This window comes from Lathyrus oleraceus, chromosome 5, assembly GCF_024323335.1.
Source record: "Lathyrus oleraceus cultivar Zhongwan6 chromosome 5, CAAS_Psat_ZW6_1.0, whole genome shotgun sequence".
Taxonomy (NCBI): domain Eukaryota; kingdom Viridiplantae; phylum Streptophyta; class Magnoliopsida; order Fabales; family Fabaceae; genus Lathyrus; species Lathyrus oleraceus.
The window spans coordinates 539,243,107-539,266,368 of NC_066583.1; the positions used below are offsets into that span (position 1 = coordinate 539,243,107).

At 32.7% G+C, this 23,262-nt stretch overlaps 1 protein-coding gene across 1 annotated transcript; it reads right to left on the reverse strand.

Annotated features, from left to right (window-relative positions):
• Positions 1-3,705: 3,705 nt before the first annotated feature.
• Positions 3,706-5,741, reverse strand: LOC127086211 (protein LIGHT-DEPENDENT SHORT HYPOCOTYLS 10). Its single transcript, XM_051026931.1, has 2 exons — positions 5,031-5,741; positions 3,706-3,924 (listed from the first exon to the last, which is right to left on the reverse strand). Exon 1 carries the CDS (start codon positions 5,613-5,615, stop codon positions 5,052-5,054), a length of 564 nt encoding a protein of 187 aa, XP_050882888.1. The 5' UTR covers positions 5,616-5,741; the 3' UTR covers positions 3,706-3,924; positions 5,031-5,051.
• Between the last annotated feature and the right edge of the window lie 17,521 nt (positions 5,742-23,262).

A 23,262-nucleotide genomic window follows, 5' to 3' on the forward strand; every position in this document is an offset into this window, starting at 1 on the left:
TTTCCCTTTCCTCTCTTGGGTATTTCTAATAGAATTAAAATCACCAAAGTCAACCACTCCCCTAACTGTAGTTTGTTTTCCCAGTTTAATAACTCTGCCACATAGCCCTCTTAGAATGTATTTGACAAGATGGATAAATTTTTATGAAGTACCATAACATACCTTTCCATTGATCAGTAATGCTAATGTATCGTTGCTTGTGAAACAGAAGACAAGAACAATTATGCATGACCTCCACATAGTAACAATATCACCATATTGACCCACCGCTTTCTTTGCTGACTAATCCACCTATTTATCCCCCCCCCCCCCCCCCCCCACACACACACACATTCCTTCCACTAGCGGTTCCATCATGGGTTAAATTTTTGACTCCTGAATGAAGCACATATCAACCTTCCCCTTGAAAATAATTTGGCTAAGTCTACTTCTCTTTATTGAAGAGCGACCCTCTTAAATGTTGAAAGTAACAATATTCATTATGACTTTGATAGTTTATAATCCCTTGTCTTTATTGCAAGCAAATCCCTGTTATCTACATCATGAATAATTTCTTCATATGCTTCATCAAATTCTTTGCTGAGGTTCCCCAGGACTTGACATTCTTCTAGATTTTGCCCGCATAATTCTTCTCTAATTTATTCCAAAATATTTTATTCCCTTGAAGAACATCCGAGTCTGAATTTGATGCACATCATAGAATTGGAGCTTAGTTACGATTCTTAAATGAGTTTTTGTTTCAAATTAGGTTTAGAGAGAAAAATATTTGATAAGTAAGACGGGTTGAAATATTTCTCTGAGGCTTCAGCTTCCCGATCCATAACTGCCTTTGATTTGGGCCTAGGGTTACTTGACACAAGTAATGGGCCACTAAGTCTTTATAGACTACACGATAATAGGTATGAGGTTCTGATATATTGGCCCACCATAGGCGTCTTGATAGGCTTTGGACTTGGAACATGCCCCACTAGCTCCTTGACACTCTCATGCATTGACTTTACCACTAAATCTACCCCTTCATGAATTTAGAGTTGTTCATTTCTAGTTTTACTAATCTATGTTTTGATCAAAGTTTTATTGACAAAGGAACTTTCCCTTCCTTCTATTTCTTATTCATCATCCCACCCATTATTCTCCTTGTCTGAACTTGAGTCTCCCACCATGTTGACCTTACATATTCCAACTTCTCTAGGTATAACTACCCTCTTGTGACCATGCATGTCTTCGACCAACTTAACCTTGAATATATTGTTATTGATTTTGATGTTGGATGTTTCATTTAGAACCATACAATAGTTTGTCTTCACCAAGATTCTTGCTACACCGAACTTCTGCTGCAACCTTGTTTCATCACCCAAATAGATATAAACTCCTAAATATGATGTTATGAATTCAAAGAAACTAGGGGACCATGCATGACATGGGATTCCATAACATCTTGACTAAATTAGCCTTCCATTGTCAACACCTTCAGAGCACCATGGATTGCTTTATGAAAACTATTGCCATAACTATTCAATTGCTTCCCTCCACTAAGGCTTTTGACTCTCCTTCATCACCTTCCTCCAATAGACATAAGTTTGCTCACAATTGGGTGATTTTTATTGTAAAATATCCTTCCATATGAAATGCTTCCTGGATGTTATATGTCATTCCAGGATTTTCTACCATTCCCACACACACCTTATTAAACCTTTCTAACTCATCCTCCTACAAGTCGAGTTGCCAATGAGAAAATGTTAGTTTTTCCCCTTAGCTTTAGTGCTTGCATGATGTTTCTTTGGGCCACCTATGTTTTTTGTATGGAAACATCTATCACCCACCACCTGAACTTATGGTCATCTTTCTCCTCTTGCATAGTTTTGGAAAATCCTCTAAACCCCCATAAATATGTTTATTGATGAGTCACCTGCTAATTTGCATGCACTGGGTTTTGCCTTCTCTGACCCATCCTCCTTGGTGGCTCTTCTTTCCCGCTTTGGAACCTAGGGATATTGTCATGGACCTTCCATCTAATTGTGATATATAGTCTCACTGCCAACATTTTTCATCCTCCACATTCCTAAATCTCACAAAGCCATGTTTTTCCCTCTTATCTTTTCTTATAGGAAAGACCACCTCTTCTACCACCCATAACTCTTTAAATATGTTATATATTTCCTTGCACCATGAGAATTCAATATTTCAATGAAGAAATAGCTGGAGGTACATTCTTGATCTTCAAGACTTTTTCCTTTACCCTTCACTGAATCCGATCTAGTTCCAACGAGTCCTTTGGATTTCCTTCCTATCCTAGCCACCTCCTTCTAGCCATCTTCAAATGTTCCACACACGCCTTTGACTATACCCGCCATTTACCAAAATGAAAGGTGTTGATCTTGTAGATTGACAATATGGTTAAACTACTTCGAGATTTGTGGGATATTCTAAGTTTGGTTGAGATTTATCTGAGTTTGATCTAGGGTTTGTTTAGAAAAGCTATAGAGGCCAGAGCTTCTCTCTTTACCTTAAGAGTTTGAAAAGCATTTTATCTTACATATTAACTTGTAGCATATTTCAATGCATTCTTATAAAATATAATTGAAATATATTATCACACAAAATCATATTCTCTAATATTGACCAAGTGACTCTAAACATAAGAGGATGAAGGTGATTTATGATATTAAAAGATGGTGTTTAATTAAAATTTTGTTACTTAAAAAACAAATTGTGTTAAATGAATAAAGATAAAAGCGACGGAAAATGGAAAGGTGAAATGTTAAAGGAAAGAAATATAGCTGACCGAAAATAAATAGACAACAATTAGAGAAATTGCACAAGGATTTATAGAGATTCGGCCTAGCACTTAATTCAAATAATTGTGCTAAAATAATATATTTGATCCGTCAATTCAAATGGAGCATTTAACATGTTGGCTCACGAATCAATAACAAAATTTTAGCCGATCATTCTAAAAAAAAACATAAATTTTGATAGAATAATGTATATTATGAAGCCATACTTAGTTTTAATAACAACGCGCCACAAAGTATGACATCCTCTAATTACCCTCGATTATCGTTAACATAAGAGGATCAAATTAATGAGATAAAAATCTCAAACCCTAAATCCTTTTTACATTTAGACTCTCCAACATATATTTTTTTAAATACAGAAATTAAGGTTTAAATCTTTATTCCAATAGTTAAAGAATTTAAGTTTCTATCACTTTATATTAATAAAAGTAAATTTTATGATAATTAAAAATGGAAATTTTTTAACTTTTTTAAAAATTTAGTAAAAATAGTAAGGGTCTCCCTTTGCACATATTTTTAGAGGTCTACATTAAATATGAAATTGATCATTTTTAACATTTATGTCATACTGTCCCCATTCATTAGTCTCAACCACTAGTTTATTTTATCCCTCTATTCATTAGTCATTAGTCATTGAAGAGGATCTAGATCCATTAGATACATTCATCATCCATATTTAAAAGATCTAACATGCATATGTAAAAACAGAAGCATGGAGCACCACAGCACCTTTTTAAATCATAGCATGCAATTAATCTTCCAAAGAATATATATGATGCATTAATATATATATATATATATATATATATATATATATATATATATATATATATATATATATATATATATATATATATATATATATATATATATATATATATATATATATATATATATTAAAACCGCATTAAATTAAACAATATTACTTCATAATAAGGGTGAATACAGTACATGGCCTTACCAATATTGTAAACTCAAATTCTTCCTCAACTTCAATATAAAATTCTCATTGGAAAATAACAAAAATACACCCCTTTACTCATATAAAGATCATATGAAAAGGGTTTAAACTTTACCCAAGAATAACCAGCATTCCATGACTTTTGCTCAAGTAGTTATCCAAGGCCTATATATCAACGGATTAAGAGTCAAACTCAGAACCTAAAACTAATAACATAGCATAATCCAAATTTAAATCAATGCACAAAAAACATTTACGTTCTCAAATTAATGCAAGAATATATGATCAGATATGCCTTGCAGTGTTAGGTGGTTGAAAGATTGTGTTTCTTGTACGGATGTGTAAGATATATACACAAAACAACAACAAAAAGGACATTCATATTGTAAGAAAAAATGAGATATATAAAAATATAAAAAAAATATAAAAAATAGAATGAGACAATATTTTAAGAAAACAAGAGATTTTAGTTACTAGAAAGTCTGACACCAATTTCACAAGATTCATAGAAGAGAATCTAAAATATCCCTTATCCATGGATTTATAAGTTTGTAATTCTATAATATGGACTTTATTTAAGAAAATACTCAAATTTGGATCTTTGAAGTTAACTGATATATCATGTTAATCTAATTGTTACTATTAGAAAACATGTGTTATTGCAAAAACCTTTTTTCATTCCTCACAATTTCTGAAAAATCAGATTTTGTCTGGGTTACACATTTTAAATATTTAATTTTATATTGTTAATTGAAGCTACATTATGTTAGTGTGGATAATAAAAGAAGTAAGATTATGTGAAAAAGCTAATATGTGTGTAAGCAAAAATACAATAAATTATTTAATTAATTAATCATAGAAAAACACACAATTATGAAATAAAGCAAAGATGATTATATTGTCATTTTGCATTTGGAAACGACAAACATGAAATTGATGAAAGAGCATTACCAGCTTGTTCCTCCTGTATATACACATATTCATTATCTATATATAAATTAAGAGAGAAAAATAGTTACATTATTAACAAGAAAAATTATTTACTATTACTGCTAAATTTATACAAGTTAGGGTTTTGAAGTCTATGAATTACGGTTTGATATATGGAATGAAATGTATATTACTAGGTAAGAGAAATGTATATGCAATATATTATGCTTAAATTGCTGAAGAAAATTCAACCACTAAACAGTGAATAATACAAAATATTTTTTTTACTTAATGAATGAAATTGATTGTATAAAAAAGATGAAGAGAAAAATAAAACTTACCATATATGGTAATGATAAATTTCACTGCATAGGCAAATTTGAGGTATCACCGTTATGTTTGATTGGAATCCTCTTCTTCTTTTTCTTCTTGTAAGGAATTCCTCTTGCCTTAGCTTGAGAGTCTCTCACTTCACGAAGATAGATTCTTATGGAACCACTAGCAAATGGATTAGTCTCAGGTAATCCACCATTTTCTTCATAAGCAGCTCTTAATCTTCCAATAAGTGCATCAAGACTTCCCCAAGCTTGTTTTAGAGGACAAGTACAAGGTCCCGGCGGTTCGGTTTGTCCGAAAAACAAACATCCTTGTAAGTGCACTTTAGTTTTCCCAAATTGATCCAAATACCTAAGAAACTCAAGAACATGATTTGAATTACATTGAGAAAGTGCGACCGATGGCCTTTGGTTTCTTAAATATTGTCCGAAAGTGTTCCAATCTCTTCGTTTTTGTGACTCGTAACGACTGAGTGGAATCTGTTGTTGTTGATGTTGTTGATGATCGCCTCCACCGTTACCATCACCTATTGTTGAAGTAGAAGATCTTGATGATGATCCATCTACTATGTCTTTTCCTTTGTTGGACATATCTTGATCTTAAGATCAAATCATTAAGTATTTCTTTATTATGAAAGGGAAGTTTTTTTGGTTTGGTGAAGAGTGAGAAGAAGGAAGAGAAGACAATAGAATAGAAGTGGAAGAATATATTTAAAAACCTAAAAAAAAAAAAATTGAAAAAAAGAAAAAATAATTTAGGGTATCACATCAAAGGGCTAATGAGGGGACAATGTATGGGACCAATGAAAGTGCTTTAGCCTTTCTTTTTCTTCATTGCCTACATTATTTTCTTGCTTTAATGGTACTATTAGTATTAATCATACTTTATTTTTTTTTATCATTGTGCTTCCATCATCAAAGCAATTATTAATGGGTAATTTAGAGTAATTAGCACTATGGTTATTGCTTTTGTGACTATTTAATAACAGTCTAGGTTGTCTAGTGTTTACAGGATTGTTTGTCACGTATTAGCAAATTTTGTGATTAAAAGGTAAAATTAATGGTTTCCGTGACCTATTCTATAATTTATATTCACATGGTTGATAGTATATGGTGTCACATCTCTTTCATATGGTCACCAATTACATAGCTTTTCGAATTAGATTACCTTATGCTATATCTCTTACTAAAGGAAATTAATTAATTAATTAACCTAGATCATCATTCAAGATTTTATAGCTAATGAGTTTATCAACTATTTCAATTATTATTATTGCTTGTATAAATGTTCAAACTAGCTTAATCTGAAAAATCCCAAGAATACATCAAAGTATTTCAAGAATATCACAATACCTATAAATTGCATTATTTTCTATTTTTGGTCTAAGTTGTTTTTCATCATATTAACTAAAGTCTTTTTCAACATATCCATATATTCTCCACTTTGATTAAAGATAAGTTATGATATATATTCCTTAGCTTCATCTAATTGTATATTTATGTTTTTATTCAGTATGCAGATTAATTTAACATTTTTTTTATTAATACTTTGATGTATTATATAAGGTGTATATTATTTTATATGTTTAGAATTTTGAAGCACACACTTTGCAGTAAACCGATTCATAATCTTATTCAATTCAAATATCAATCAAATGAAAAAGACACTATTCAAAACAAAATGACCATGCATCATCCTCAAGCTCCACACAATAATTAATTAAATTCATATTATATTATATTAAACTATACTATCTTGAAACTAACTTAATCTTCTAATCTATTTTATTTTAATAACTATTGACAAGGCTAGTTTTATTCTAAAATCAGTTATACATTCATATTTGTATAATTTAAATTATTTATTTTCTTACTTAAATACGTATATTTATATTTGATTATTTACATCAGTATATTTTATTTAACTTTATTGAAAATTTAAATTATGGATTATTTTATTCAGGTCTGGATTATCATCCCTCATAGAATGCCCTAGTCACAATATGAATCCGTACAAAACGCAAATTTCAAGTTTCCAACCCTACAGCTAAATATTATCTCCAAAAAATAATTAAAAAACTTTAGCTAAATATTAATTACATAGACTTCACGATCCCAAATTATTTGATTTTGACTCTTGAAGGAGAAAGGATCGATGTGGACATACATATACAAAATTTTCAAATAACACAGCAGCCCAAAAAGTATTTCTCACCAAAAAAAAAAATTATATAATAAAAATACTAGACTAGTTAGTAATCATTAATTAAACACATAATTAAAGTGAGGAAGAATTGCAATGTCCACTAACAAAGACACTAATCCAATATCCTAATAATAATTAACAAGACTAATATTATTTTCATCTGGGATCACTAAATTGTCCATTCATGTGTCTTAAGCATAGGTCTCTACTTTACAATGGAATTTAATTGGTAAATGATTTGTCACACTTCACTGACACTATCACCCAAAATTGCCAATACATAAATCTAAGAAACAAAATCTGATGAATACTAAATAATATTTATAAGGTTGGAATGATCTAGAGATGTGGTGTGGTGCTTGATTTTGTTGTTTCCCTCAGGTTTCGGGCATCTTTCCTTCACTTTGGACTTTACATAGAAACGTGTAAACCAACCGTAGCACTTGGGAAATACACTTTTATGACCTGTTTCCATTATTCTAGCAACAAGTCAAATTGTCCAACGTCTAATGTTGTGTACATAAGTCCTTGCTTGCGATCAGGAACCTTCATATATTAAATACAATCAATATATATATATATATATATATATATATATATATATATATATATATATATATATATATATATATATATATATATATATATATATATATATATATATATATATGTATGCTTAGAGTTTTAAAGCCAAAGGATTGGAATTGAGATATCTAAGTTGAGAAATACTATTAAATATTTTGAGATTGAGTTATTTGTGCATTGAGAGAAGAAAAGACTGAGTCATGAATAAGATAGAATTTAAAAGATATTTTTATAAACTAGTTGATTTAATTTTATATAACTCATTTAGAATTTATTGGTGAGAGTCTTGATTTTTATTGAATTGGATAAAGAATTTATGTGTCTTTTTTTATCTGAAACTTGTTCTTGTTATTATGATTTTGTTTGCATATGTTGGTAGATTATCATTGCTTTAGACTATTTATATTTTATAGGTTATTGTTGTTTGTCCCACATATCAATTTCTTAATGTTTTTTGAATCCATCACTTCGTAATAAATGGGGCCTACCATGAAAAAAATGGTTACGTTAATAAGTGAGAATCGTAGGTTTTAAATGAGATATCCAGAAGTTTTCAGAAGACAATGATTTAAGGGTAGTGGAAAACGTAGATGCAAACAATCTTAATTCAAGAAAAGATTGTGAACCACATTGAAAGGTGAGGCATTGATGTCAGTAAACCTAATATAAGAGAAGAAGACCAAGATGGTGGATAAGGTCAAGAATGTCATTGTCTTATGTCTCTGAGATAAAGTTTTAAGGAAAAACTACAAGAGAGAAAACCATGATGGAGATGTGGGTAAAGTTTGAATAATTATATATGAATAAATTATTGGCTCATAAGTTATGTCTGAAACAAGAACTCTACTCATTTAGGATGATGGGGAACAAATCCTTTATGGAGAAATTTTTAAAATTTCAATAAAATTATTGATCACTTGTAAAATAATTAAGTGGAACTAAATGACGAGAGCAATGCTCTACTATTGTTGAGCTCTTTACCTAGATCTTTTGAGCATTTAAAGGACGTTTTTTATTCTTGCTTGAAACCGTGACTATGTTTGTGGTCCAATAATACATAAAGCCTAATAGCAAACAATCCAATAATAATACAATATAATCAAGAGGCCATTCAAATTGACACACATGTGGATATGTATAAGTATAAGTATTTACAATCTTTAGATGATCATGTTAGTTTTGATGATGACAACACTTTATGTCAAAAGAAATTATATGAAGTCTTTATTTATGAAGAACGTTCAATGGTCACAATGTTCTTTGTGAAAGCCACCTCAATGATGACAACATCTCAGGTTGTTTAGTAAATTTCTTGGTAACAATTGTCAAAGGAGGAGTTGGTGTCAACTGTCAAGCAATCTATGATAAAGACGCTTGTTTATGAGTTATACAAAACCTTATTAGAGAAAAGAATCACATCTAAATGAAGTTCTAAGTCAATGATGAAACATGAAAGGGACTTGAAGTTGTGAAAGAGAAGAAGTGTGAAAGTTTGTCTAGTCTTACGCCTAACCTTATCTCGGTGATAAGTTTAATCTAAAAGTTATTAGAGAAATTGTCAAGATACAAAGGCAACCACACACACACACACACTCTCTCTCTCTCTCCCAGACACACACACACACACACACACACACATACACACACACACACACACAAGTATCGTAAAACCTATCTTGTTTCTCAAAATATCTTAAAAACATATCAAAATTTGTGTGGAATTTATTCAGAAGTATTTCTAAACAACTGGGAAATATTTTACATTGCCTAATCGAGTAAGGACATGGTGTAATCAATTAGAGCAAGGTAAAATACTTCTTAATAGATTAGAAACACTTTTAATCGACTAAACCATATAGTTATTTTAGGGTTTCCTTTTATAGATTAGGATTGTTGCCTTTTGGATTACCTTAATCGATTAAGGAGTGATTTAATCGATTAAATCATTTAATTTGGCCCATGGATCATTTACTTTTTGAGCCATAAAATTTCCCATATAAAGGATGTTTGTCCCTATTCCATTACACACAAGTTTTTAGAATAAAACTATTTATATCATTCTTTTTATTCTCTTCTCCTCTATTTTCTATTTTCAGTAAAGTTATCTTAGTATCTTGAGAATGAAAAATAAAATTTGAGAATTTGGTGTATTAGTGTTGTTCTATTTTATTACTTTTCTCAAGAGGATGTTTTCTCTTATGTAATATCTTTTAGTTCTTAAGCTCAACATGTAAAGTTGCTTTGTCTGGTTAAAGAGTTTACTCGGTAAAAACTATGTTTTATTCTTGAGCTCAACTTGTGAAAAAATTGTTTGATTATTGAGATTTTTCCGTTAAAATCTATATTTGGTTCGTGATCTTAATATGGATATATGTGTTTGCAGATACAGTTGTTTGCAGCCATCAGATGTTCACGTTGATTTTGATGATGACAATACAATATGTCAAGCAAAATTATATGAAGTATTCATATATAAAAAAGAATCAAATGTTATAAATGTTCTTTGTGAGATCAAGATACCAAGCCATATTCAATGATGATAACACCTAAGGTCAAACAACAACTGATTAAGTCCTTGATAATCTCCTATCCAGTAAACCATAATGATGGTGTACATCAAGAATCTACATCAAGCTTAATTAGTTAGAAGAATCAAGTCTAAAATAAAGGGTTGTGTCAATGATGAATCAAGCAAGGGATCTTGAAGATTTAAGTTTACGTAAAGAGAGAAAATGTGAAAGATTGCCTAGTTTTGTGTCTGAGTGATTACTTAAATGTAAAGGTATAAGAGTAGATCTCAAACTACTAAGGCAAGTCACACACTCACTTGAAAACATTTTAAATTTATCTAAATTTACTAAAATACCTTAAAACATATTGAAAAATATCAAGGTGCGTGTGGAATTTACAGAGAGTGATCCTAATCATTTGGGAAGCCTTTTTACATTGTCTAGGATTAGGGGCTTAGTCCAATAAATTAGAGCAAAGTAAAATGATCCTTAATCGATTAGAAATACTCATAATCAATTAATACACATAAATGTCGTAGGGTTTCCATTTTGGAATTAGGATAACTATATTTTTTAGGCTCTTAATTTATTAACTGTAGTACTTAATATATTAAGTCGTTAAAAGGCTTGTGAATATCTTCTTTTTGAGCAATTCCTTTCTCTTATAAATATATGGATTTTCCTTAATTTTTTCTTTACACCAGAAATTAAACATATATATATTATTTTTTATTTCTACTCTCTCTTACTTCATTTATTTCTAATTCTTCACAAGATTTCCTTAGTGCTTTGAGAGTGAAAAATATCTATGAGAATTCTTATGTGCTGATGCAATGTTATCTTTGAAATTTAATCAAGAGGTTGTTGTCTCTTGTGTAGTATCTTTTGAAGAAGTTTTTTATTTGGTTTTGAGACTTACCAATTAAAATCTCTTGTTTGGTTTGTGAGATTAACCAAGTAAAATCTTTGTTTTGTTCTTGAGCTCATCCTGGTGTAATAGATTGGTTCGGTTCTGAGTTTGCCCAATGCAAAATCTCTTATTTGGTTTTGAGATTAGGCAATGTGAAATATCTTGTTATATTGTAAGAAGGTTTGTGGGCATAACCTGTAAAAAAACCCCACATTTCATATAATGGAAACGCTTAAGAAGAAATTCTTAAGGATAGAAGTAGGCAAAGTGGTTTGGCCGAACATGTATAAACCTCTTGTTATATTGTAAGAAGGTTTGTGGGCATAGACTGTAAAAAACTCACCTTTCATATAATGGAAACTCTTAAGAAGAAATTCTTAAGGATAGAAGTAGGCAAAGTGGTTAGGCCGAACATGTATAAACCTTTACTATGTACTCGCTTTTCCCTGATCTCCTTGTTTTCCATCGTTTTATTTAATTTACAGTTTCTCTATTTCTCTTCCTTATTTGTTTCTTTTATTATGCAACTCAAAATATTTCTGATAATAAAATTAATGCAAAGAATTTTAATAAAACAAATTTTCATAATTGGATTACGTTTTCCGAACAACACAAATCACTTTTCTTTGTGTTTTGAGTCACTTGTATAATAAGTGGAATCCGAACCTAACTCCTAAGGCTAATCATCTCAAGAGGTAGAGTAATGACTTCAAATAATCCTTTTATAATGAAGTTTTCTTAAATAGCCCCCATCATTTGATGGTGAAATGTGTGGATCTACGTGCTTACAGGTATAAAGGTTATAACCCCCCCAAAAGATCTCCTTTCACTATGCCAAAAACTGGAATAGACAGCGCACCTTAGAGGGCGCTTTATTACAAAAGCGCACTCTAAAGTGAAGCGAAAAAATAAGGAGCGAACAACTGGAATAGACAGCGCACTTTAGAGGGCGCTTTTGTAATAAAGCGCCCTCTAAGGTGAAGCGAAAAAATAAGGAGGAGATAGAGGGACAACAATACAGGGCGCTTTTTAGAAAGCGCCCTCTAAGGTTACCCTTAGAGGGCGCTTTTAAAAAAGCGCTCTATAAGTACATGTGCATTTCCAGTTTATAAAGCGCTTTTGGAAAGCCTTAGAGAGCGCTTTCATAAGCGCCCTCTTAGGCCCCCTTTAGAGGGCGCTTTTTTTCCACAAGCGCCCTCTAAGGTCCCCTTTAGTAAACATTAAAATTATAACATACTGCGCGTTTTGTTATTTCACTCTTTGTTATTTTCGTTCTTTTTCACGTTAGGGTTCTCACTGCTACGATTTTTGCTACTTCTAAGGCGTTCTCCTTCCACCTCTATTAGATCTACGACGTTTCCTCCTTCTATTAATTCGTTGTTAGCTGTTCTATTTTGACACCATAGGTATTTTTCTAATCTTTATATTACTTGGTTTCTCTTCTGACGTTCGCTATTGTTCATTTTTGGTTTCATTTTTCTTGGTTCATACATTTATTGAGTATTCTCAACAATAATTATTGTGTTGCAATGCTAGCAATGGAGACTAGGCATTATGGGTTAAATTTCACCAACTGTTCCATTTGTTTCTCGATGTAGAAAAAGGAGGCAGCAATATCTAAAACACCTTCTACCAATCAAAGGTACACTATGCAGCTTATGAGTGCATTTATTCTAGCATACATAGCGTAGCTAGTAAATTAAGAAGTTTAGGTATGGATGTTATTTGATAGAGTAAATTAGAGTCAACTATTCTTCTGTTAGCTTTCAGTTAGACCATTATATAATTCTACATATATATTTTCTAGTCAATGTTTATCTTTTGTAAAAACTATATGATGATATATAACTATGCTACAAATTAGTGCATACCACTAATGCTTAATGCATGGTTCATACATTCTCATGCTATTGAAGTCAGAGATATCTGAAAATGTTGAGAAACTAACTCAATAAACCAAAATTGTTTTGGTTTTGGGTTGTTGTTGGAGACATGAATGCCCTGCACAGAGACTAACTCAATAAAGCGAAATTGTTTTGTCTCATCCCATTTTTGGTTTCTCTTCTGAAATTGTTTTTTGTTTATTCTAATTAGTAATGGATAATACATGGATGTCTTCCAATCGATTGTCGAGAGAGTACGAGAATGGGGTATCAGAATTCGTTAAGTTTGCCGTTGCGCACGCCGAAGACCCCAGTAGAATGATATGTCCTTGCTTGGGTTGTTGTTATGGGAAACGGGTTGACGCAGTTCAGTTGACATCGCATCTAATAAGACATGGAATTGATCGAAGTTATACATGTTGGAATTTGCATGGTGAGAAAAGTAACGAGAATGTTGAACCGGGGGATAGTACGACCTATGCCTCAAACTATAGTGGCGCAGATACATACGATTGTGATCGAGTTGAAGAGATTGCAGAAGCACTTGAAGGAGATCTTAAGGATTGTCCCGAAATGTTTGAGAGGTTGGTAAGTGATGCAGAGAAACCTTTGTATGATGGTTGCACTAAATTCACAAGATTGTCTGCGGTATTAAAGTTGTACAACTTAAAGGCAGTATCAAGTGTGAAGGACTTAAACCCCAAATTTGCAAATCTGTCGTATTTTGGTGTTATCGAGCGTATTTGGGTGTTTGATTATGAGAAGTTTCAGATTCCTATATTTGGTTGCAAGTGGGTTGAAAATAATAACGGCATTCAAATGGATAAGTCAGGATTTTTGCAAGTGGATCTTAATAGGGTGGGATACAAAGATGAGTCTTTTATTCTAGCCTCTCAAGCTAGACAAGTGTTCTATGTCAATGATCCGAAAAGTACGAAATGGTCTATAGTTCTTTTTTCCAACAAAGTAATTGATGAAAACACTGGAGATCAAGGTGATATTGATGTTGAGATTGAATCGTTTACCAGAAATGATCAAGATGAGAATATTATATCAAATGATTCATATATTAGAAATGATCATAATGAGGGTATTTGGATCAATCCAACCGTCCGTGTTGTTAAGAGACATGTAGAACATATTCCAACCAAGAAAAGAAAGAGAACTTAGTGAAAAAGGTACAGGTCAAATGATTTTAATTGTTTTCTTTATTACAGGTAAAATGGTTTTTATTACAGCAAATCGAGTCAGTTTCATAAAAAAAAAAGGTATAAACACAATTATATGATATTTATGCATAAAAAATGTTAATTCTTGATCTTATACTTCACCTAACTAATTTTATGATATTTTAGGTTCATGTTATTGATATTGAACAAAAAGAGGTTGTTGCTAAGAAGACTGCGGCTAGCAAAAAAAACATACATCTCAGAGATGCTTTTGCTACTTAGTTTTATTTCTTTTTAAGTTATGAATTGGTTGTATATTTAGAATCTTTAGAAGTTAAACGATTATATATCAGTGGATTGTTGTATATGTATGGATTGTTGTATATAAGGCTTGTTGAATGCAATGTGTGAAAAAGGGCTTCAAATTATACAGTTTTAGGTGTACTGCTTCAATATGCAGGTTGTCTAAAATAAATAAATAAATATAGCGCTTTTTAAAAAAAAAATTTTAAATAACCACCCACTTTAGAGGGCGCTTTCCAAAATAAGCGCCCTCTAAACCCTTTAAATTTCCACTTTAGAGGGCGCTTTCTTTAAAAAGCGCTCTCTAAAGTGGCCCTTAAAGGGCTTAAAGAGCCACTTTAGAGAGCGCTTTCACCAGGAAAAAAAGCGTTGTCTTTACCTATGCCAGCGCCAGATTAGAGGGCGCTTTAAAGCGCTGTTATGGGCCAAAAAAAGCGCCCTCTTTTCCCTTATTTGGCGTAGTGTTTGAAGTTTTGATGATGAAAACGTCAACAATTATGATGAAGTCGGTGTCATAAGCTTTCAAATGTCTAATAATGGTGACCTAACCATAAAATCAGGTCAAGCCACATCAAGAAAACACCCTTAAGATTGAAGTGATATATGATTGTTACATCTAGTAAGGAACCTTGAAGCCTCTTAGTTATGAAAGAGAGGAAGTGTAAAAGCTCGCGAGATTGTGTCTTTCTGAGTGGCCAAAGTTTTGTAAAAGTAAAGGAATTTATCCTAAGTTCTAAGTCAACTAACACACACACACACACACACACACACACACACACACTTAAAAGACTTTTTCTTACCTTTTTATGTCTTAAAAATATTTTCAAAACCAAGCCAAGTTATTAATAAATCACCCCCTATATTTTAAAATATTTTTTGAACTACCCAATCAACTGGCGAGTTAAGCCAATTGATTGGAAAATCTGTTTTTAGCTAGCTAATTGATTGGAGCATTAAGCCAATCAATCCTAGAAAAGGGTCAAATGTTTAAGAAAACGATTAGGGCATCATCTTAATGACTTGCAACAAATCTATATCAGATATTTCCAGAATGGGTAAGGAAATCGATTAAAAAAAGGTTATCCAATCTATTGGAGCATTAAGCCAGTCGATTGGCTCATCAATCATTCCCATGGATCATTTCCTTTTCTGGTTTTCCATCACCTATTTAAAGGAAGCTCCTCTCCTCTTCATTTCATGCCACTTTAAAAAGCTTTACATTTTCTTTGGAGTTTATCTCTCTAGTTTCTCCTTTTCCTTCTCTATAAATATTTCTTTGTCACTTAAGTTTACTTTGTGATTTTGAGTGAAACTTTACTTGTGAGAAAGAGTTTGTAAGTGGCTGTGTTGGTTATTTAATTCTTAAATGTGTGATACTCTTGGGAGATTGAGTTTGATTCATGAGATAAACCCATCATAAAATCTCTGTCTTGGTTTCTTGAGCTTTGCCGAAAAAATATCTGATTGGTTATTGTGATAAGCTTGAAAAATATTCTAAGAGTTTTTTAGCTTAGGCTAGGGTATATGATATATTTGGTTAGGGATATACCTATAAAATCTCAAGATCATATTGTATTAAGGTCTGTGGGCATAACTTGTAAAATCTCAAAGTTAGAGTCAAAATCTTAAGAAGATCTCTTGGGAACAAGAGTAGGCCAACATTTGGGTGAACCTTGATAAATCTCTAGTACAATCTCTATAACATTTATCCTCTTTAAAATCTTCTATTTACTTATTGTGCTTTACTTTTTGCTTTTATACTCTATTTTTAAGAAACTACTAACATAATTCTAAGTGAATTGAGTAAATCACAAAAGTAATTGCGAATTTTAAATACCACAATTTACCCCCTCCCCTCTTGAAGTTATTCACTAAACAAACCCTTAATTCATTAATGGAGAATGATACAATTCATGGAAAGAGAAAATGAAAATTTTCATAGAAGGGAAGGATCATGGTATTTGGAAGATTGTGAAAGAAGGTCCATTTGTTCCTATACACAAATTTAATTGTGTTGTAGTGGACACACCTAAAAAACATTGGACCCAAGATGATAAAGATAATGTACATATCGGTTTGAAAGCAAAAAATGTCATCCCTACCACTCTCAATCTTGATGAATTCTTATGAGTTTCTCACTGTGAAACTGCAGAAGATACGCAGGACATCCTCCAAATTACCCATGAAGATACTACTTAGGTAAAAAGGGAAAGGTTGGATACAATAACCCGTGAGTATCAATTCTTTAGAATGAAACATGAAGAGAGCATAAATAAAATGCAAACATGATTCACTGATATCATAAGTCATATGAGAATTGTGGGAAAAACATTATCAAATGAGGAACTAATAATAAAAATTATTTGATGCTTAAACCGTAACTGGCAACCTAAAGTCACCATCATTCGTGAATCTAAGGATTTAACTACTATGGACACACAAACGCACACTCTATTTGGAAAATTCTAGGAACACAAAATGGAACTCAAAGGCTTGCCATAAATGAAGAATGAGAAAAGAAAACCAAAAGTATGACACTTAAATTTGAGGAATCTGATTATGATGGCGATATGTATCTCATAGTAAAAATCTTTAAAAAAATCCTAAAGAATGGGAAGAAGCAAAAATAAGAGCAAGAAAAAGACAAAGAAAAAAGACCATCAATTCCAACATGGTACAACTATGGGAAGAAAGAGCATATCAGACCATACGGTGCCATTATCAAGAAAGCAAATCAAAAGTTTAGGAAATCACATAAAAACAAATCTTATGTTTCAAGGTTAGATAATGATATGGAATATTTAGATGATGATGAAGAAGAAGAAGAAGAAGAAGAAGAAGAAAAAAACCAACATTTGTCTTGTGAAAAATCATCAAGATGATGTGGTAACCTCTTAATTATCCTATCATGATCTTTTTAGAATATATAAGAAACTGAAAAAAGAAATAAGCAAGCTGGAACAAATTGTTTCTACATCGAAGGGTATTATTTCCTCTCTTGAACTTAAAAACAAATTTTTAAAAAGAGATATAGAAATCCTTAGAGAGAAGAAAAATGATCCAGTTTAATATCCTTCCACCTCAAGCAAGGATTATGAATCTGGCAAGTGAAATGAATGTGATAACTTAAAAAGGAAATTTGTGATCTTCATAAAAAACTTTTCAAGTTCACAAAAGGAAGAGATAACCTGAATATTTTGGTTAGGAAAAACAAAGAGCCTTTTAAAATGGAGTCGACCTTGGCTATGAACTGAATAATAATAGTAAAAACTTCGATAATATTTGTATGCAAAAACCAACTCTCATTATAAAACCTTGAAAGGCAAATGTTGTAATAAATAAGGACACATTGCCATGTTTTAGTTCATTAAAAAGAGTCATGAAAGTAAGTAAGGATATCCTCCTTCATAATTTTGAAAGAAACGATGTGAGCACAAAGCAAATTTTTTATATATCATTGTAAATGACTATATCACTAATATTAATAATAATGGTGTTTATGAAACTAAAAACAAAAAACCCAAGTTGATATGGGTACCTAAAGTTAAGGCATGACCCTTTCTTTGCAGGAATGATTTACAGTCTCAAACACCAAATGGTATCTTCGTAGCAGTTTTTTTAAAGCATTTGACAAGTGACAAAACCCTATTTTCCATCTTCCTTCCTAAAGAAGGATAATTCCTATCTTTTGGAGATAGTAGTAAGGGAGAAATTCTAGGGTTTGGCACCGCTGGTAACTTTTCCAATCCAACAATTCAAGAAGTTCTCTTGGTTAAAGGTCTTAAGCATAATTTATTTAGCATTTGTCAAATATGGGATAAAGGTAACAATGTAACATTTGACTCTTCTGGTTGCAGGGTTATAGAATTTAAATAAATAAAAAACTCTATTTACAAGCTCAATAAGTGGAAATACCTACACAGTAAATTTAAATGAAATTCCTTCAAATGATGTATGTCTCCTGAGTAACAAAGATGAATCTTGGCTATGGAATATGAGAATAACTCACTTCCACATGGATCACATGAACAAGTTTTTTCACAAGGATTGCTTAGGCGGCCTGCATGACTTATATTTAAAAAAGAAAATATTATGCGATGCGTGCCAAAAAGGCAAGCAAGTAAGGGCCTCATTTAAATCTAAAAATATTGTTTCCACTGATCGACCATTACAACTTCTTCACATGGACCTTTTTGGCCCATCAAAAACCGCAAGTCTTTGTGGAAACATCTACGATCTTGTAATTCTGGAGGACTACTCTCGCTATACCTGTAATTCTTATATCAGAAAAGAGACATATTTGTTGCCTTTTGGAAACCAACCAAGGTTATCTAGCACTAAAAAGGAGTAAGCATTGCATCCATCAAAAGTAATTATGGTGGAGAATTCTAAAATGAGGAATTTGAAAAAATTTGTTTCGAGAATGGTATTCGAAACACCTTTTCTACTCCAAGATTTACAAAAAAAATGGGGTAGTGAAGAGGAAAAATAGGTCTCTGGCAGAGCATGAGAGGGTGATGCTCAATGAGAGCAATCTTCCTAAATATTTTTGGGTTGATGCATTGAGCACCACTTAATATGTTATGAGTCATGTGTTGATAAGACCAATTCTAAAGTGGACACCTTATGAACTATAAAAAGAAAGAAAGTGTAATATTTATCACTTACACGTCTTTAGTTGTAAATGCTTTATCCTTAATCACATGAAATATAACCTCGTAATATTTTACGCGAAAGCTAATGAAGGCATATTCGTAAGACATTCTAGTTATAGCAAATCCTTTAGAGTCCTTTAATAAAATAACTTTGACAACAAAATAATAAGTTCATGTTATCTTTGATGAATCTAACCCTAAACTAGTAGAACTAGAAGTTGTTGATTGTGTAAGTATCATGGAAAATACCAATCTGGAAGAAAACAATCAAGAACCAGACCAAGACCAAATTGAAAATTAAGAAGAAGAGTTGACTCAGGGTCAAATCCCAAGTACTCCCCTAGAACATTCGGATCTTCCAATGGAATGTAGACCAACAAGAGACCATCCTATCCAGGATGTTATTGGAGATATCTACAAGGGAGTCACTACTAGACGATCCCTTAATAAGGTATGTAACTTTGCGGCTTTTGTTTTGCAAATTGAGCCAACGGGAATCGACGAAGCCATTTTTGATGAACATTGGTCCTTTTCCATGCAAAAATAGTTAAATCAATTTGTATGAAACAATGTTTGGGAGCACGTTCCCAAAACTTCAGCTAAACTAGTGTTTCGTACTCGATGGGTCTTTCGTGACAAGATGGATGAAAATGGAAGTGCTTTAAGAAATTAATCCGGACTTGTTACAAAAGGATACAATTGTTACACTTGGATTTTTCAGCTAGTAGAAAGTCAACAAAGAATATCAATGAAAAGAAATTTTATGTGGGAAAACATTAAGAAAGTGTGTTAAAGAGCATTAATGATGAAGCGTTAATAGACTAATAACGAGGGATTGACCGAGCTGTCGACACAGGAAAATGTGGTTTGAAGGAATCTCAGGGATAAATCCCCAAGACCAGGATGGCATGGAAACATGTCCAAAATCTTGAAAAGGGCAGTCAACAAGGGTCTTTATTTCAGCAAGAAGGCTAGTCGACTAAACCACGTAAGGTAGAAAAACTTAGTAAAGTTACAAGTCCAGAGTCTTTGGTAGGCATCATTGACAGCACGTTGGAGAAGTTATTGTCAGGGGTTCGTAAGGAAGGGAAGTAGTTACAACTCAACATGGGTTTTAAACAGATAGAGTCTCAGATGACACATAAACATGTTAGTAGGAGCCTGAAGATTGATAATGGAGTGAATGCACTAGTTCTTTAGTGGTCATAACCGTCGTCGATGGTTACTTCATAAATAAAATAAATAGCAGACTCATACATGGGATCAATGGTCGCAAAACTTCATACATACTCTCGATACCACTGGAGTATCCGAGTGAAAGAGCGAAACAGTTGAGCAAGAAACATGTATGTGTCTACGTCTAGTCTTTTCATTATTTTTTGTTTCCTTACACGAAATATGCACTTTTACTTTAGCTTTGATTAATGTCATTTATTTCATTTTACCTTGTCATTTATCACAACTTAACTTCATTTAAAGTCTTTTTCTACGCTGATATCGTTCACGTGACTATTGTATTCAATTCACATGTACGTGTGTTCACACAAATCATTTTCATAAATTGCTTTAGGATATTTTTCGATTTAATCTCACACACTTTCTAAACTCGTGATTGTTTACCAAAAACACCAGTAAACAAATTGGCATGCCCAGTGAGACCTTTTTGTGCGAGTATTTTTGCAGAATAGAGGTGTCTTATGTTATTTTCTATGTAGTGTTTCTCCATTTGTAAGGCCTTGTGTTTTATGAACCCGAAGAGTAGTAAGCGACTTTTTGAAATGTCTTGTCAAAACCAAACCCCTTCCCAGAGTAATACTCTAAACCAAGGAGGACAACCAGAGGTTACTAGTGTCGGTAGTTATGTGGTTACAACCTTCGTAGAGGAAATGCACACTTCCATAAGCCAAGTAGTGGTGTATTCCATATCTCTAGATGTGGGGGTTTCATACCTATGCAACATGGCCCGTGTCTATCAAAAACACAATCCCCTTCAACTAAGGAAGAAAGGGATCGCATGAATAAGATTCCATATGCATCTGCAATAGGATCTATCATGTATGTCATGTTATGTACTCGACCAGATGTCTCGTATGCTTTAAGTGCAACGAGTAGGTACCAATCTGATCTCGGTGATGCTCATTGGGTAGCTGTCAAGAATATCCTTAAGTATTTGAGAAGGACTAAGGACTCATTCTTGATATATGGAGGTCAGGAAGAGCTTGTTGTAATTGGATACACCGATGCTAGCTTCCAGACAAATAAGGATGACTTTAGATCGCAATCTGGTTCTGTGTTTTGCTTAAACGGTGGCGCTGTAAGCTGGAAAAGTTCAAAGCAAGATACAGTTGCTGATTCTACAATCGAGGCCGAGTATATTGCTGCCTCAAGTGTAGCAAAGGAAGCTATTTGGATCAAAAAGTTAATTAGTGAACTTGGCATAATTCCTAGCATTGTGGATCCCATTAGTCTCTATTGTGATAACAATGGTGCTATCGCACAAGCTAAGGATCCTAGATCTCACCAACGATCTAAACACATACTTAGGCGTTATCACCTCATTTAAGAGATAATAGATATAGGAGATGTGAAAATATGCAGAGTACCTACACTTGACAATATTGCTGACCCACTGACAAAGCCTCTTGCGTAGCAGAAGCATGATAGCCATATTAGATGTATGGGCATTAGGGGTATGCCTGATTGGCTCTAGTGCTAGTGGGAGATTGTTGGTGTAAGCCCTAGAGGCCAATACTTTTGGTACTTGTATCGAATTATTCATTAATAATAAAAGGCTTTTTCTTTATTATGTTTGTTTAATAAAGTCCCTAGAATAGCTAGTCCGTTTAATGTATCAAGTGTGACTTAATCATGAGATCACATTAAACATAAGGACACTATTCTTAAAGTATCTGTAGTCGAGCTTTATTGTGAAGTAGGATAACATTAAAGCATTAAGACTATTATGTATATAGACTGATGATCAAATCTCATGGATCATGGATAAAGAGTTATCAAGTCTTAAACATAGGTATGAATATTAAGAGTAATATTTATACTGGATTGACCCGCTATGAGAATACTATATAGAATGTTATGCAAAGTGTCATAAGTTATTCTCATGGTGATAATGGTGTATACCACCCTTCGACCTGAAACCACTATGGACCCTAGATGTAGAGTCGAGTGCCTTATTGCTGATCAAACGTTGTCCGTAACTGGATGACCATAAAGACAGTTGATGGGTACTCCATGAAGAATGCTAAGGGACATGAGTGACCTAGATGGAATTTGCCCATCCTGCGTAACAGGATAAATGTCTGTGGGCCCAATATTGAACTGGACAAGGATGACACGGTCTATGCCTTGTGTTCAATATAGACATAAGGGCAAAAGGGTAATTGTACACATAAGTATTATCACAAAAGGATTTGTCATATCACATGACATTTTTGTGTCTTGGGTAACAGTGATGTGTTGCTAGATACCGCTCACAGTTTATTATGTTAAATATGTGATTTAATATGATTGCCAATGCCGCGAAAACCTACAGGGTCACACACAAAGGGACGGATTGATGAGAGATAGAGTAACTAAGGAACACCGTAAGGTACGGTTCACTTAAGTGAATTAAAGAACATCGTAAGGTACGGTGTACTTAAGTAAAATACGAAATATGGTAAGGTACCACGCGCTTAAGTGATTTTGGCATATTATAAGATATGGGCCACATACACTTAAGTGGGAATTTTTTAGCTTGAAGCCCACACAAGTGGTTCTATAAATAGAACCCTTGTGAAGAAGCATTTTTGCCGTTACAATTTTGTTTCTCTCTCTTTCTCACTCAAAGCCTTCATTCGTAGCAGCTAGCGCTAAGATTAAAGGAATTCGTTCGTGTGGACTGAGTAGAGGCGTTGTCATCGTTCAAAGTTCGTGATCGCTTCGTAGATCTGCATCAAAGGTTTCAATCATCACAAGAGGTAACGATTCTATCATTGATCATGCCCATTCGTAAGGATC

Excerpts from the sequence above, each read along its gene's own strand:
- LOC127086211 (XM_051026931.1), bottom strand. The coding sequence starts at position 5,615 with ATGTCCAACAAAGGAAAAGACATAGTAGATGGATCATCATCAAGATCT.